Source organism: Rhodnius prolixus, unplaced genomic scaffold (genome assembly GCF_049639745.1).
Source record: "Rhodnius prolixus isolate KJV_2025 unplaced genomic scaffold, Rpr scaffold_2, whole genome shotgun sequence".
NCBI classification, from domain to species: Eukaryota; Metazoa; Arthropoda; class Insecta; order Hemiptera; family Reduviidae; genus Rhodnius; species Rhodnius prolixus.
Genome location: NW_027411592.1, coordinates 23,981,315 through 23,997,925, shown reverse-complemented (window position 1 = coordinate 23,997,925; position 16,611 = coordinate 23,981,315). Strand labels below are relative to the sequence as shown.

Below are 16,611 nucleotides of genomic sequence, written 5' to 3'. Positions count from 1 at the left end.
TTAACGTTAAAAAGTTGAACTAACAGCTGTTTTTACAGTTTATTTTGTTCTATGTATTTAAGTCCATGTTTATTTATTTTAATAGATTCTTGCTATAAATATGTATAACTCACAACATAGCCTCCGCTGATGGTCCTTGACCTTGCGTATGTCTTCTATTCGGATTTGTAATAAAATTATATAAGATGTATTTTTAGTTTTTCTAAATTGGTTAGTTAGTGTATTTTTATTTTTGAATATGTATTTGAGTTTTGAATCTGAATAAAAGACTTTACCTACCTACCTACCTATAAAGATTTGGAATTTGAGGAAAACAACATAATTTAACCTTCTATATCTCATTACCTATTACACTAAAAAATTGCCATTTACACCCTTTCTAGAGCCAACTTTTCTCTAAAATTCAGCAAAAATTTCACTGAAATCTGAACAATACGATGAGTGGTATGGAGGTTTAAAATTTCAGGAATTTAAAAACCACCAAAATTTAACCTTCTATATCTCATTAAGTATCACCTTTACAAAATGTTACAGTTTAAAAAGTTAAAAATTTTAAAGTTCTTTTTAATGAATACTTATACGAGGGTCGTTTGAAAAGTCCGTGCAAAAATAAAAACTACTTAATTTTTTGGGGTAAACCTTTTTTATTTTTCAACATAGTCTCCTTTTAGGCTTATATACTTCGTCCAACGCTGCTCTAGTTTGTTGATCCCTTCCGAATAATAGGATTTGTCCAAGTCTGAAAAATAGCCATTCGTTTCTGCAATCACCTCCTCGTTTGAATAAAATCTTTTTCCCGCCAGCCATTTCTTCATATTGGGGAACAAATAGTAGTCCGAGGGAGTCAAGTCTGGAGAATAGGGGGGATGTGAAACGAGTTGGAACCCTATTTCCATTAATTTTGCGACCACAACTGCTGAGGTGTGAGCTGGTGCGTTGTCGTGATGGAAAAGGACTTTTTTGTGAGCCAATCGTGGGCGTTTTTCTTGCAGCTCGGTTTTCAAACGGTCCAATAACGATGAATAATATGCACCTGTAATAGTTTTACCCTTTTCCAGATAGTCGATGAGGATTATTCCTTGCGAATCCCAAAAGACAGTCGCCATAATCTTTCCTGCCGAAGGAACGGTCTTCGCCTTTTTTGGCGCAGATTCCCCCTTGGTAACCCATTGTTTAGATTGTTCTTTGATCTCAGGAGTGTAGTGATGTATCCATGTTTCATCCACAGTGACGAAACGACGCTTAAAGTCCTGCGGATTCTTCTGGAACAGCTGCAAACCGTCCTTGCAACACTTCACACGATTTCGTTTTTGGTCAAGCGTGAGCAATCGCGGCACCCATCTTGCGGATAGCTTGTCATGTCCAAATGTTGATGCAAAATATTATGTACCCGTTCATTCGAGATGCCCACAGCACTAGCAATCTCACGCACCTTCACTCTTCTGTCATCCATCACCATATCATGGATTTTATCAATGATTTCTGGAGTAGTAACCTACAGGGCGTCCAGAACGTTCAGCGTCACTTGTGCCCATATGGCCACTCCGAAAATTTTGAAACCACTTATAAACTGTTCTAATCGAAGGTGCAGAATCACCATAATGTTTATCAAGCTTCTCTTTAGTCTCCTGAGGCGTTTTGCCTTTCATAAAGTAGTGTTTAATCAACACACGAAATTCTTTTTCGTCCATTTTTTAAAAATCACTCGACTTCCTCGATTCAAACGAATGCCAAACACAAAGAAATAGACCGATCTGACTGAAACTTGGTGTGTGTTCTTCCAAGAGATGCTACTAACTAAACATAACCTCGATACGCGCCAGTAGTGCTATCTCTCTGACTTTGCACGGACTTTTCAAACGACCCTCGTAGTTGTGGTCCTTCAAAAACTATTTTCTTGAGAAAACGTCTTGAATAAAATAGGAAGGTATTTTTACTTAAATATCAAAATTAAACAGCGAGTACAGTACTTTCTCTTAAGAGAAGTAAGAAAAACTAAACTGCGATTACAGTACTCTTCCCTAAAAGGCAAAGAGAAATTAAACTTTATATACTTCCCTTTAGTAAGAGCATTATGATGGTACTTTAGAGTCACGTATGGGAGCTTTAATTAGTTCTTCTTGCTAAATTTTATCAAAAGCAGACTAAGCGTTATATAAATATTAGTAATAATAGTTTTAGAGAGGGCCTCACTTGAGTAGGGCAAACTCCTCTCCTTAAGAGGCACAGCTTCGATACAAAATTTCGATTTGAATGATACTTCAGTTATGAAAATCGGTACACGCATCGATAATTTGAAACGATTTCCATACTACCCCTGATGAGTATGAGAGCCAAACGTCGCTTTAACATTACGTAGGGAAGCTTTAACCCTTTCATCTTGTCTAATTTTATTGATATCGGGCTATGATTTACGGAGTTATAAGCAATAATAATTTTCGAGGGGGCCTTTCATTATGGGGCTAACTCCTTTTCCAATCGATGTACAGGGTCGAAACCCCCAAAAGAGCATATCTACATAAAATTCCGAATCGAATGACATCTCATTCATGAAAATCGGTTCGCAGGCGTTATGCCGTTTTTGCTCATTTTCAGCAACTTTTTTCTCGAAATCTATTAGATCTGGGTTGTTGCAAAAAGTTACAGTTATAAAGGAGGGTTTGCCCTATATTATAAAGAAAATTTGGGAATTTTATCTTTTATAGAAAAAGAGAAAAAAATTGTCAAAGTTGGGTGTTTTTCAACGTTACGCTTTTTTCGTGCACTTTTTGACGATCAACCCTTACACAACTGTCATACCGGACAGTTTTAATACTTGCTACCCAAATAACTGTTAAGAATTAAATTTTGAATTACTGGACATTCCATATTATTCATTTTAACACTCTATCATCTCATTTACTAACATTGTTTATGTTGCACACATAAATGGTATCTCTTTTTTAGTCAGACAGTCCCTCAGAAGTTTAATGCATATCAGAAACTATTTATTTAAATACTAGTAGAAGTTCAGTTCTCTACAAAAAGCTCATAAATAAAATTTTCGAAACCTGCCTATACTTAGAAAGAAACCCTTAGAAAAGTCTAAGTTATTAACCATCTTTTGTGGATCTCTTCAGAGTAAACCCTGAATTTGTTTTGAAATTCGCACTCACCAATGTGAGATTGTCCAATTCTCCGAGCCAAACGTTTAACAGAGCTTCTGGATCTTCAACATCTGCTGTGCTGACAGAAGTAACTATAGCCTCCATTACAAGACCTTCAACAAAAATAAAAATATGTAAATAAGTGAAAATTACAATAATTGACGGGTGAGTAAATAAATCCCAGTTAAGAATAAAGAAGCAAACTTAAATTCGATGGTGACAGACTTTTGGCAGTGAATAACAGCTGACATTTCGTGAGAATAAAAACTAGCTTCATCTGATATTTTGATGTTCAATTTTGAGGTATATGTAAATGTAGAAATGATAAAATTTAAGCAATGGTGGTTTAAAATGTTCATTTACACATATTAGGTACCTATCATTTTCAGATCTTGCGATTTTCTCTCTAAATATGATTGTGTGACATATTTTTAATTTTTCCCCAACAAGAACTTAACAGTTATTGTTGGAAAAGTTGCTTATTTGGTTGGTTGTAATGTAACTTGCAAATGCTAATAATAAGTGCTCTTACTTAACAGCAATAGTTCTTTTAATTGTTACCATTAACAGCTTTTAAAATTTATCGGTACATGTTGTAAATAAAGTTAGATAATCTCCTATCTTCAAAGTAAAAACTAAGAGCAAGCTAAATAACTAAAACGCAACTAGAAGTACCTAGACCCAAAAAAAAACTGCAAAACGTATGCCTATTCCACTGTTACATTTGCGGAAAACCTGATATTTATAGTGGGAGCATATAAGAGCTCCAGGATGGCAAGGATAACGAAATATTTGTTGGTATTACAATCAAGTTTGACAATAAAAGGAAACATAGGTATCTACTTAGTTCAGAGGGTCACTGCGGATCCAGCCCGAAAAGATGAAATTGAAGGGAGTGTAGGAGGTGCTATTCCATGATGTTATGAGATCAGCAAATGAGGGTTGACCAAAGATTCTATAATGGCGATCGATGAATAGTTGAACATTGAATAAGTTCAACACGATAGAGAATCAACTCGTTGAAGAAGTCTTTACCATGAAGGTAGGAAATTATTCAACTTTATTTATAACGTTCGCTTGAAAAGTTCAAAAATTGAGTCTAAAACTATGAGCAAGTGTCGCAGAAAAGCCGGCCTATAGCAACTATAACGAGTAAATCGCACATTAGTGGTACAAAACAGCAAATAGGAGCGAATTGGCCCCGAAGAGAAATTATACAGGCTAGGATTTTCGAGATGACGGCCTGGACGATGGAAAATCAGTTGGATAGAACAACTTAAGTTGAGCCACCTTAGCAGATAAATAGGGTGGTACCAAGTCCAAAAGCTGACGCTTCTTTGAGTCGATATATGCAAGATGTCCAATACTACTGAGGTTCACTTTGGTCAAAAATCAGTGAAAGAATATTATTATTATATTAGAAGTTAGCAAATTTAAATATTTGTTAAAGTGACTGAGTAAAATGGACAGAAAGATTAGAAATAACTGCTCATTTTCCATTGAGGTGGGTGCAAGTTCCGGATTTTCTGTTTTGCTATCCTTTGACACTGGTTCCTGATCGTTCCTAAAGCGTTCTTTCTCATTTTAATTTTCCTGTGATATAAAAACAAAACGTAAAAAGTTTTCTATTTTATCTAATAAATTTGGTTTTCATAAAAATATTTTACTATCTTTTATTTTTAAAAATGTTCAGGTTTCTCCTAATTCAGATGAAATTCTTTTACTTCTTAGTAAAAACAATTATAAAAAGCACAACTATTTCTTAATGGTTTTAATAAATTGATGAAATTTATTTTGAAAATTGTAAGAGAAGTTTGTGTATTTGTATATTTAATAACAAAATAAGAGTATTAATTAAAACGGAAAACTACTCTGAAAAAGCCAAATAAATCTTAGAATTAATCAGATCGAGTAAGGAACTGTATACCAACTTTTTGGTATAAAAAGAATTTTAACAAGTTTGTTAGCTAGAAGGAAAATTATTTCTTGGGACCACGAAAACGAATTGTTAATTTTTTAAAATCACAGTATTACATGCAAAATAATAAGGCAAATACCCGCTGCAATGTAGTGACTGTAATAATAACAATAATATTATTAACATCTATCCGAAACTTTTGAGATTACAGCTGCTTTGAAACAATGTTTCTCAAACTTTATACAAAATATAAAGAAAAAGAAAAAGAAAGCATTATATTGGCACAATTCTGGGTTTTCACAGATAAACTTGATAATATTTATTAAGGACATCTAATTTGTAAGCTGAAATTTATCCCCTGTTGTTGCCAAATTGCCAAAAAAGTGTTGTCGAGATATTATTTCTGAATTAAATGCAACCAAATATTTAAAAAATTAAATAAATTATTTAGAATTTTATTTAAGGTGTACATGAAAAATTAAAAAAATAAGGGCTGCTAAGGTATTTGAAAAAAAAATAAAAAAATACTCCAACTAACCTGCACATTAGTAAAAATTATTTCACATTAATTCTGTTAAAAGACGCTAGAGAGCAGAACTTTCCAACAAATAGAAACAAACGTAGTTCAGCCTTCTTTCTACAGAGCTCAGCACGTTGCAAAATGTAAGGAGTAATGTTATTTTTATTATAATTCCTTATCAAATTTATTCACTTTAATTTATTTTTCTTATTTCACTTTAATATTTAATTTTACTGCGCGGAGCTGCTGTGGTCCTCCAATGTTCTCTCGTTACTGAAGAACGTTTCCTTCGAAGCAGGCTATACTTCCCTATGTATGAATAGGCCGAAATACTATTTGTACAGTGGGTAATGTAACGTTTCCAAACTTCCTAAACCGACTTTCTGAGAACAGCGATCCACTCAATCACTATTTAACGATCCACAAGTTACACTAGATATTTCAGTTCGCTGTCAATGGAGGCCTTCGTCAACAGATCTTCTGTCCTAAACAGACCGCAGTAACATTAATTAACTCTCAAACTAATAATACAATTACAGCGGATGAAATGCTGTTTTGTTAATGTAGAAACTAGGCAAATCTTTAACTTTATTAGAAATGTGAAAAAGAAATATAACCAACTTGAAAAAAAAACCCTTTTGACAGTAACTCAAATTAATGAACAAAGTGGTAACTTTCAGTTGAGTAGAACTGATGTTCCAAAGTATTAATAACGAATTAGTGAGTACATAAAGTTCAGTTATTTTCCAAAAGAGTGCAGATCAAGTTAATCATCTACCCGCTGATTTTGATTTATTCAACACCGACATGATCGAATTGAAACGTTTTTTAAATAACTGATTTTGCAATTATTAGTACCAGTTATTTGTGATATCATTAAGATTTATTAATTAAGTAAAGTATATTTTATAGTATGTATATTATAAAGCATATCTATTAAGTAAAGTATGTCTATATTTTATTTCTATTTCAATATATGTACATTCTATGACCATATATGTATATATGTATGTATATTCTATAAATTATTATATGTTGTTTTATTATTAAATGTTACTTTAAATTATATTTCATTGTAACTGGGTGATTGTCCGTATTGTAAATAAGTAAATAACTAAATAGATTCTATAATAACAACTTTCCTGCGAAAATTGGACATAAGGAGGTTATATTGGAGGTGAGGAACTAAGTAGAAATAGTAAAATGTTCTTTTAATGTAACCGGCGTGTTCGAAAGAGCTGTGCATATAGAGCTTTCTAAGAGCAAATACTAAATAAATATCGTTTACACCAAACGAACACGAAATTCAATTCTTGCTCTTGTTCTAGGCTCTCTAGTATGTTTGGAGTAAATGTAGCTTAATTCGAACTATGAAGCAGAACAAGAGATAACTAAGGATAACCTGAATGTTGGAGAAGATGTAAGATTATGATAAGAAGATGAGGCCACAGGTATTTCCCGACCACAAAAGTTCTGTCCCCACTTGTCCATACTAAAACTAATAACTAATTCATGAGATGTTACTATATTTCTGTTTCTTTTTGTTAGAAGCCCTCGCCATCAATATGTAACGTTGAAGTTTGACGTGCGCCTCCTCCCGCCACTCTCTATCTCTATCTCTATCCCTCAAACTCTAAGAAAACAATCATGTACTCATCTTAACAATAAGACAATTTAAACTACGAAACAATGAAGAAGTTGGTGCCTTATGAAGATATATAATAAACATTTCTGTAGAAGGGCCACTAGATAGTTCCTCCCCTAGTTCTATTCCTTCCTTTTCTACTATTTCTAGACGGGTTTATTTATGGAACTACCTAACTCTGAGGGTGCGCGTTGGTGTAATACTTAGGGAAGTCTGAAGCTTCTTCTGGAGATTGTTATCCGCAAAACTTATTTATCTTCACTAGAAAAAGTAGGAAGTAAAGATCACGAAATAGAATATATGTCTACCAACTTCTGGAACACTACGATTCTATTAATCTTATTGGAGAAAGAATGATCAATCCATCAATAGCCTAACAGCCCAAAGATGGCTTCTATAAAGAGAGAAAATGTACCTAGAGCACATGCTGCCTCTCGGTCATCATTGAGTGGCCTGTGAGTCCAGAGTGTGGATTATACGTAAAGATCTGAGCTGGGCCCAAGCCCAAGTGGGGTTACCACCAATTTGCTGGTGTTAAACTCTAGGAAACGAACCTTGCAAGCGAAACCTAGGGCTTGCTAGGAATGGAATTTCTGTGGCCACATTTCCTACAAAGTTGTTCCAAAGTGTTATGTTCATGTTAATGCTGCTAGGGTTAGCTGCTTAAGTGAGGCGATAAACTGGATATGAAGGCCCGTCTGGTAAAATAACCTGTTTTTCATTACTTTTCAGTAAATCAAAGATGGCAAGTCTTAGAAATCTGGGAAATTAAATAAAATTACGCTCTCTCTAAGCTTTTCATAATAGAATCTAATTTATTAGTATTAAATATACAATATCATACTAAAATACGGTGTTGGTCTAGTGGTTATGAAGCGTGGCTTTTAAGTGGGAGATACCCAGTTCGAATTCCGCGTTTAGCTACTTTTTTATATTAATAAAGAAGTTAATAGTGATGTGCTTCCGCCCCCATCTACGACATCTAATTGGTAGTTGGACGTTAAGCCCCGCCGGTAAAACTAGGCGATTACTTTACTTTACTTTCCTAAAATACGGGCGAATAAAAGTAAAAGTAATCGCCTAATTTTTAAGACGGGCTTTACGTCTTTTTACCAAATTAGGCAAATAAAAAAGAATTTAGCCTTATTTTCTTAATAAAATGGTTTATAACTGAAATAGTTCGGACATCCGGATCTGCGATTCTGTTTCAGAATTTTTCGCCAATAATTATCTTTTAACTAACGCTACCCACACGTTAGTAGATCGTGCGTGGATATTGTTTTCAAAGGAGATCTGAAGGAAATATGCGATTGGACTTAATTGAAATCTTAAAAGAAAGGAAACGTTCAAATCAGTAATTTAATTTTCACTACACAGAGCAAGAGGATGAATTGCGGAGTTTTCAAAATGGAATTTACCCCTAGAAATATCGTTTTGAGGTACTCAGAGACCAAAACAGTGGCTTTTTACAAATTAGTTTGGGAGTATGGGTGAGATTTTTCAACTTGGAGGCGGTGCGACATCTTCACTTTGGATTTCTCTCCCTCTTACAAAAAAAAGGATGAATTCCAAAAGAATGAACAATTTCTGAACATTACAGACCTCAAAAATATATTTCCGATATTTAACCATCAAAATATAACCTCTTTTCTCTATTTATTTACAAAATCAAGTTGCCCACAATGCATCAATCTTTAATAGTACAGTTATCACGCAATAGAATATAGATCTTCATTAAATTACAAGGTCGCATTCTCTATTAATTAATGTTGCACGGCTGCTGTATTTAGGATCTTCCAAGAAGCGAGCTGTACACCGCCGATCGCACTTACGCGCGCAGAATATTAATCATATAAATCGTTCAATTCGCTTTGTTATCTTCAGTTGGTTTGGATTCCTAGCATTGCTCGGCCCATTATTTTATTTTTATTTGATAATTTCTGATATTCATAAAATGTTTTTCATACTTAAGATAGATAATTTATATAACATTATTCTTTATTTTCGTCTTGTTTTTATCATTCTGTTTAACTGATTAATAAGAAAAAAAATAATAATAATCAGTGTTTCATTGAATCCCCTGGGATATTTCTACATTATTAAATTGAATTATGGATTTCTCTAATCATTTTACAAAGTCGAATTATGCTAATTCTCTTTATTCTCTCAGGGTTTGGATCTAAGCCCTAACCTCTATATGCTTAGTTTCATCGGTTTCTTACACCATGACACCATGACACAGAAAACAGAGAATTCTATAGTAATGAACGAGAGTATAATGAAATAATCATTTACTTGGACGAACGGGTGTTGGTCTAGTGCAGTGGTTCTTAACCTTTTCAAAAGACGCGGAACACAATTTGTATATATTTTTCACGCGGAATACTAACATTAAAAAATTTGAAATTAGTTATTTAGCAAGAACTTAAAATTAATGAATTATAAAAATCGAATATAATTTTCAAAAAAGATATATGTATTAATTAAAATTAAAAAGGACAAATTATTACATAGTTTTAAAAACTAAATTCTGAAAATGAAATTAACCAAATAATGAACATAAAAGTACGTTGCTACAAATAACAAAAACTCTTTTAATGAGAAATTTGAGGCTGGCGATTCTTACATATCTGAAGAATATCAGGTCTGATTTGAGATAGAGCTAACCTCACTTCCTCTTCTATATTAGTAAGTTTAAAATTGAAATTTCGCTGAACACTTGGACCATATTAGCGGAACACCGGTTAAGAACCACTGGTCTAGTGGTTACGAAGCGCGGATTAGTAAGTGGGAGATCGCCAGTTCTAATCCCGCGTGTAACTGCTTTTTATTTGTACACAAAATGTTAATAGTAAAGTATGTGCTTCTGCTCCCGTCAACGACACTTAATTAGGGACGTCGAGCTACGCCTGAAAAATTTGCGATTACTTTACTTATTTGTTGATTTGGAACACAATTATTCAACTAATCAAATTAAAATCACTAGTAAGAAAAAATGAAGTAAAGTAAAGTAGTGCCTATTCTTCAGGCTGGCTTTCAGACGTCCAACCATTCAATTAGGTAGGTGTCGTGGACAGAGGCGACTAGCAAACATACTTTACTGTAAAGTTCTCAAATTAAACATTAAATAAAATCCAAGGCTTAGATCGGGAATCGAACCCAGTATTACAATATAAATTAGCTTTTTGGGCCTTGCCTTTGACCGCTCGGCTACCGTGTGCCTAAATAAAAATGTTATTAAGAAAAAATTACTTTTTAAAGGAGGATTTGCCCAATATTATAAAGAAAATTTGGGAATTTTATCTTTTATAGAAAAAGAGAAAAAAATTGTCAAAGTTGGGTGTTTTTCAAAGTTACGCTTTTTCGCGCACTTTTTGACGATCAACCGGACTGTTTTAATATGGAACGCTTCGCGATTTTGCGTGTCATCCTTGCGCAGAGACCATGCTAATCTTCTCTTTATCGTTCGTATTATTAGTATATGTATCGCCGAAGCGAGTCCAGTCACTAGTATGTAACAAATTAATCTAGACAATCAGAAGTTTCTGTATTGGGACCAACCATGAAGAACTTAGCATCGCATTATATTATTATAAAACATCACCCAGTAGGTGGATAATTTGTGGCATTTCTTGGTTAATAACAGTCTTAAATCCGATTCTCCTTGATAAATGTTACAAATAAATTGAAGATCTACTTCTAAATGTATGTTTTTAGGGGGGTATTGTGCAGAGTCTCCACGTGGGGAAACAAAAGATCTAATTAAAGGTTAAAGAGCAGAATAACTCGAAGAAACCTTATTTTTTTCTGCGTGCTTAAAGTTTTGGGCAAAACCGTAGGAGCCATTTTTACAAGAAGAACTGTCTAAGAAGCTTTTTAGTAATGAAATGTTTCCAGCTGAGGAATTTCGATCCAAGTTAAATCGGGTCGTAAGAGATCCCAAACATTTTCATATTAAGTAAAAAAAACTATCAGTTTCGTGATCTAAGTTTTTCACCACCATTTCTGGCTTAAGCAAATCACACGTCATTTAGTATAAGCAAAAAAAAAAAAAAAAAGAGATAAATATTTTAAATTCATGTCCTTAATATACCATTGTCTAAGTTAGAATGATTATTATGTCTGTGGGCAACCAAAACGTCCTGTTTCATCTTGACGCTGAACCCCGCCCGTTTGTCGTCGTTGTGTATGTTTACAACAACCTCTTGATTGAATACTGATTACGTCATGTGTGTGCGAGCGTGTGAGGGAGTATCACGGTAGCCGGATGCTTGGCCCCATTAAAGCGAGGAAGTCAAAACACAGACCATCTTTAGGTACAGTCTAGTCATAGATAAAACAGACACTAGTAAGTAGTTGAGTGTATGGGTGGATTCCAAAATTATATTCAATTTCTGTGTACGGAAACGTTACTAATACCTAAACAAAGATTGGGGAATTTCTGAAGTTTGTTTCATCGGTAAATTCAGTTTTCTCCAGAATTGCCCAATTCTTAAAGCTCTAAAAAGAGGAGAAAAAAACCTCAATGAAACTGAACCAAGAAAGATGTATCTTCAACATTCTTGTAAAACCCAAGTATTTTTTTAATTATTATTTTTTATTTTTTTTTTAATAACAGTAACTGAAATAAAATTATAATTGAGTGACATAAACTTCACATTTATGTTGTTTTTTGCGCGGGCCGGCCCCATTTTAGGCAAATTATTCAAAATAAGAGTAATCTGAAGAAATAACGAAAATAAAAGTTCATAAATGACGCGAACATAAAAATTTGTCAATACTTGATATTGAAGGTAACAAAGAGAACTGAGCTTCTAGCACTAACTGTTAAATGCTCTTCTGCACACTCACTCCTGGAAACTGCATTTTTTGCAAGTATAGATAACGATCAGTGCAAAAAACGGAAACAAAGTCGTATGAATTTATTCGCAGAAGAGTAATATCAATTAAAACTGACCGGTAGGACAGTTGTATAAGAGTCGATCGTCAAAAACTGCACCAGAAGAAGCGTAACATTGAAAAACACCCAACTTTGACAATTTTTTTCCTCTTTTTCTATAAAAGATAAAATCCACAAATTTTCTTTATAATATAGGCCAAATCCTCCTTTATCACTGTATAACAGAAGGTGTTACGGAATATGGTGCAATAAGCATTAGGTTTAGGTCTCAAACTCTCAACTGTACTCAAGATTACGACGGAACCAGCTTTGTGATACTTTGTTGAACGGCCATGCTGTTTTCTTTTAATCAAAAAGTGATAGATCTCGTTGCAAGAATTTGTGTCATCCTCTACAAGAAGACCAGGTAAAATTGTGTTGGAGATTCTTGAAAACTATGATTACTTTATTCAAACAGTGCTTAAACATTTTTCCATGACTTTTTTCAATAATTATTATCAATTATTTCTTTGTAATTAAAAGTATTTCTTTTTTATGCTGTCTGATTTCTTTCCAGAAAACGTCATTAAAAATCATCGACGATATGCAGCGATAAACCTAAAATTTTAAACACAAGTCTTTATTTACTTAACTTTAATTCAGAAAATTATTTCATACTGCATTTAACACAGCCATAACAATTGTAATTTACATATAATACTTTTTTTTTGTCTAAAATATTATTATACTGTATATTATTTCAAATACAGGCGCGAGTCAACATAAGATGTAACTGGCGTCCCTGGGCCATCTGGATACATGCAGCCAGTGTTGCACTCTTCACAGACAACTGTCTCATTGGACATTGAGCTGTAAATCTCATCAATGGAATAATTTAAAGAAATGTACACTATTTCCAAACTTAGATGAAAATTCTTAACATATATTTAATCATCTGTTCACTGTTATTTTTCTCCAGCAAGTTCAGGCGGAGTTACCAATTAAAATCCACTTATAGGAGGAAACACTGTAATCCAAGAAACTTAGATGGCCGGAAGGTGCTTAAATTCTACTCAATTGGGAGGGAATAGTCGATAACACGGTGGGCTTTAAGCCGAATATTCCTAGTTCAAGGCCAGGCTTGATTCCGGTAGATTTTTCCAACATTCATTCGCAATTTTCTGTCCAGATTAACCAGAGTTTAGGAAACCTCTAAATTAAAGGAAAATTTCTGATGTAAAGTATAAATTCTACTTAACTGCATTATGACAAAGTGTCGTGAGTACTTCATAGGAGCTACTTTGCATGCAACTGATTAATATTAATAACTTTGCATGTTCAAAAACTGGTAACAAAATAAATTGATTTACATTTTTTTTTTTTTGCAATTTCCATTTCTCAGAAGGGCCACTTAGTGAGATATTGCAATATGGAGGCAAGGAAGAGGATGTCCCTCCGATTTGCTACCCAACCTTCGCTGGTTATCTCTCTTACGATAAAAAAAAAACTGAAATGATGAAAGTTGAGAATAAAATTTAAAATAATTAATGTCAACTTTGACAGAACTTTTGATTAAAGAGATGAGATGAAAGTTTGTTTTTGCATGGCTCCTAATCCACCACTTAAAGGTTTAAGGGTGCCCTTTGATGGAGCTCGACCTACCCATCTCTTTCCCTTCTTCTTATCCAATCCTTTCCTCCAAAACAGTCCTCTTCTTCCCATTGCTTCTAGTCTTCCTCACTGGTCCTTTTGCTGCTCATCCTGACGCGAGTCCTTGGAGTGTTCTTCTCTTTCCGAACACCAGGATTTTCTTCTTAATTACTACAAATTAATTAAGGAAAACTTTCTGTAAACAATTGAACCAATTCCCGGTAATCCTTAATTCTGACAGTTATATCTACTATGTCTTTCCGTCCAAGTGAGTTCGCAAATATTTGAATAAATACTTGTAATAAATCTTGTAACCAGTAATATCCAATATAACCTCACTTTCCCGTCTATCCTTATAAATTCATCAACTTCGACTCCAAAGGTAGTTCAAAGGGATATTTAACTCATTCTTCCTGAAATATGATTATATTCTTCTTAAACGTCATGTCTAAACAAATCCAGGTAATCCGCAAATGTTGATAAAACAAGATGAAGTGCCTGAAGAATTTCGTTCATCGCTAAAATGAAATTTAAATTATCTTTGTTTTGCTTGTTATACAGGTATAATCAATGTTATATAAAGGGTGTGTACGGAGGAGTGGTTGAAACTTCGAGAGGTGATTCAGCAGCTCAAATGCAACAAAAAATATTCTCTTCACTTTGGTCCGATTCTCATTAGTGTCCAAGTTATGGTGAAAAACGCGAATATCGACGGAAAAGTTAAAAATGCAAATATCTTGGACACTAATGAGAATCGGGCCAAAGTGAAGAGAATATTTTTTGTTGCATTTGAGCTGCTGAATCACCTCCCGAAGTTTCGACCACTCCACCGTATACACCCAGTTTAATCCAGAAGTGATCCTTAACCCAATAGGAATTCGGTTAATAATTAAACTACTATTAATCCTTTATTGTTCACATGTTTGCCTTCCAAAGCCCTGTAAGTGTTCTCTTTTCTTAACTTATCAGAAGCTTTATTTAAACCTAAAAGCTGCCAAGTAAATTCTTTTCATTCATCTTTGCAAATTGCCTTTCTGCATAAAACAAGGACATACTTACTTCTGCCTGGTCTAATAAAACCATAGTTTTTCATTTAACGTGAAAGGACCTTAATGGACCTTTATGAACCTTAATGGAATGGCACTTTAAAGACAATTTGATGTAGCACCTTCCCCTCATTATCTCCAAAAATAAATATTCTCGTTTATATGCTTTAATATTTATTTTTAAAAGAAAACGTTTTTAATAGAAGAAAAGTATAAGTAACTAATGTTTGTAAAAAATTTTTACATCAACAAATCAATGCACATAGCAATCTGTTATTGTAAAATAAATTTCACAGCCCTGAAGTATCTTCCAGAACTGGGCAGAGAATATGATTGAAATTGACAAGAATCTGTGATCCCCTTGCATCCATTCTTTGTTCTTATGCTTTTTAAGCTGAGTAGTTAATGCCTTAGGCTATCCGGTTTTTTTTAATTTTGTTTACATCATCCAACAATCATCATGTTGGGAGTAAAACTGTTGAAGGAAAGGGGAAAATGATTGGTGACGACACGAAGAAAATAATCGATGGTTCCCACCCCACTCTGTTTACTCTGTAGAAGAAAAGAATGACTCATAGTAATGTAGTGAAAGGAAAACTGTTATAATAGTAGAGGTTTGGTGCTGGATTTTCGCAGAATAAAAGCTTCTTCCGGTAATACAATAAGGAAAGGCATTAGTTTTATGAAGGAACTACACTGACAAGAACCCTATCTGAAACCCTAACTGAGATGGAATAGTGGCTCAGCCTGACTTGACACAAAAATCGACAAGGAACAAATTTACAAAAATACTTATTACGATTTTACGCAATCACATGTAACCTAGTGTAACCTAGGAGCGTAACCTAGCAACAACTAATTGTAATTTTTGGTTCAACGAAAATATCTGGATTTTTGTAATTTTACACTTAAGCCGACAGTATATTTACTTGCTGTTTGTGCATTGGTTTAGAGCGGCAATTTGTGGGGGTAGATATGGTGTCCAGGTGCTGGTCACCCGGCGGACTGTAGTGGATCGCGAGTTGCTAGTTAGAGATTTGAATGTGTCGCCGTTCTGAGATGAGCACTGATACAATACAATTTAATCATAAATTTAATGGATTCATTTTTGTTTAATTCTAATCAGAATTTAATCAGCGAAATTAATCGTACTTTTAATCATGACAATTAATTAGTGAACTAAATTTCTTTAAACATAAATTAATTTAAAAAATTATGATTAAATCTGGATATTTAATTGTACTTTCATTTCAATCTTTAATCAAACTATATGGCTTTTCAACTAATGGTTTGGACTACGTTTTGGCGAGGCCACCTTTCTCTTGTATCTCCAACAAAACTTATCGATTAATTTTTTTTCAGACTTGGACTTCACAAGCATAAGGACTCACTAAAACTAAACCAAGATAGGTTCATACGAGATTTAACCTGTTAGTGACTCACTAGAGCTACATAAGACCGACCACCTTATACCCTCATTTTACAAGGGTAACTAAGGTTTTCTAAACTTCCATTTAGATATTTTAAGGAGTTACTACCTCTAAGTATTTAATCATTAAATCTCTAACCAAACTTCCAAGAAGAAAGAAAATCAATACATCGGAAGTGCAATTTTAAAAAAAGGCTTTTCCTGTAATTTACTATTAATTTGACAAACGGATTCAATTTGAAGCTGATCTAATGGCCTACTTAAGCTTAAATGTCAGTTTGGCTTGTAATTTTTTCTCAATTAATAGTTTGGTTCAGAGGGAATGTGGTCGCATCCTATCAACATTATTATTAATTTGATCTCTTTTTTCTTTTTATT

The 16,611-nt window shown here is 33.7% G+C and overlaps 1 protein-coding gene and 1 non-coding gene across 2 annotated transcripts in view; both read right to left on the bottom strand.

The window, feature by feature from the left end:
- The window catches only part of LOC141450508 (amyloid beta A4 precursor protein-binding family B member 1-interacting protein-like), a 161,176-nt gene that overhangs the window by 104,488 nt on the left and 40,077 nt on the right, over positions 1 to 16,611 (bottom strand). Inside the window, exon 2 of the mRNA XM_074121013.1 lies at positions 3,156 to 3,259. Within this exon, the coding sequence (XP_073977114.1) occupies positions 3,156 to 3,251 (96 nt within the window). The 5' untranslated portion in view covers positions 3,252 to 3,259. The remainder of the gene's footprint in view (positions 1 to 3,155; positions 3,260 to 16,611) is intronic.
- On the bottom strand, positions 10,624 to 10,728 carry LOC141450591 (U6 spliceosomal RNA). The gene has a single exon (XR_012456185.1). It is a non-coding gene; the product is annotated as a U6 spliceosomal RNA (small nuclear RNA).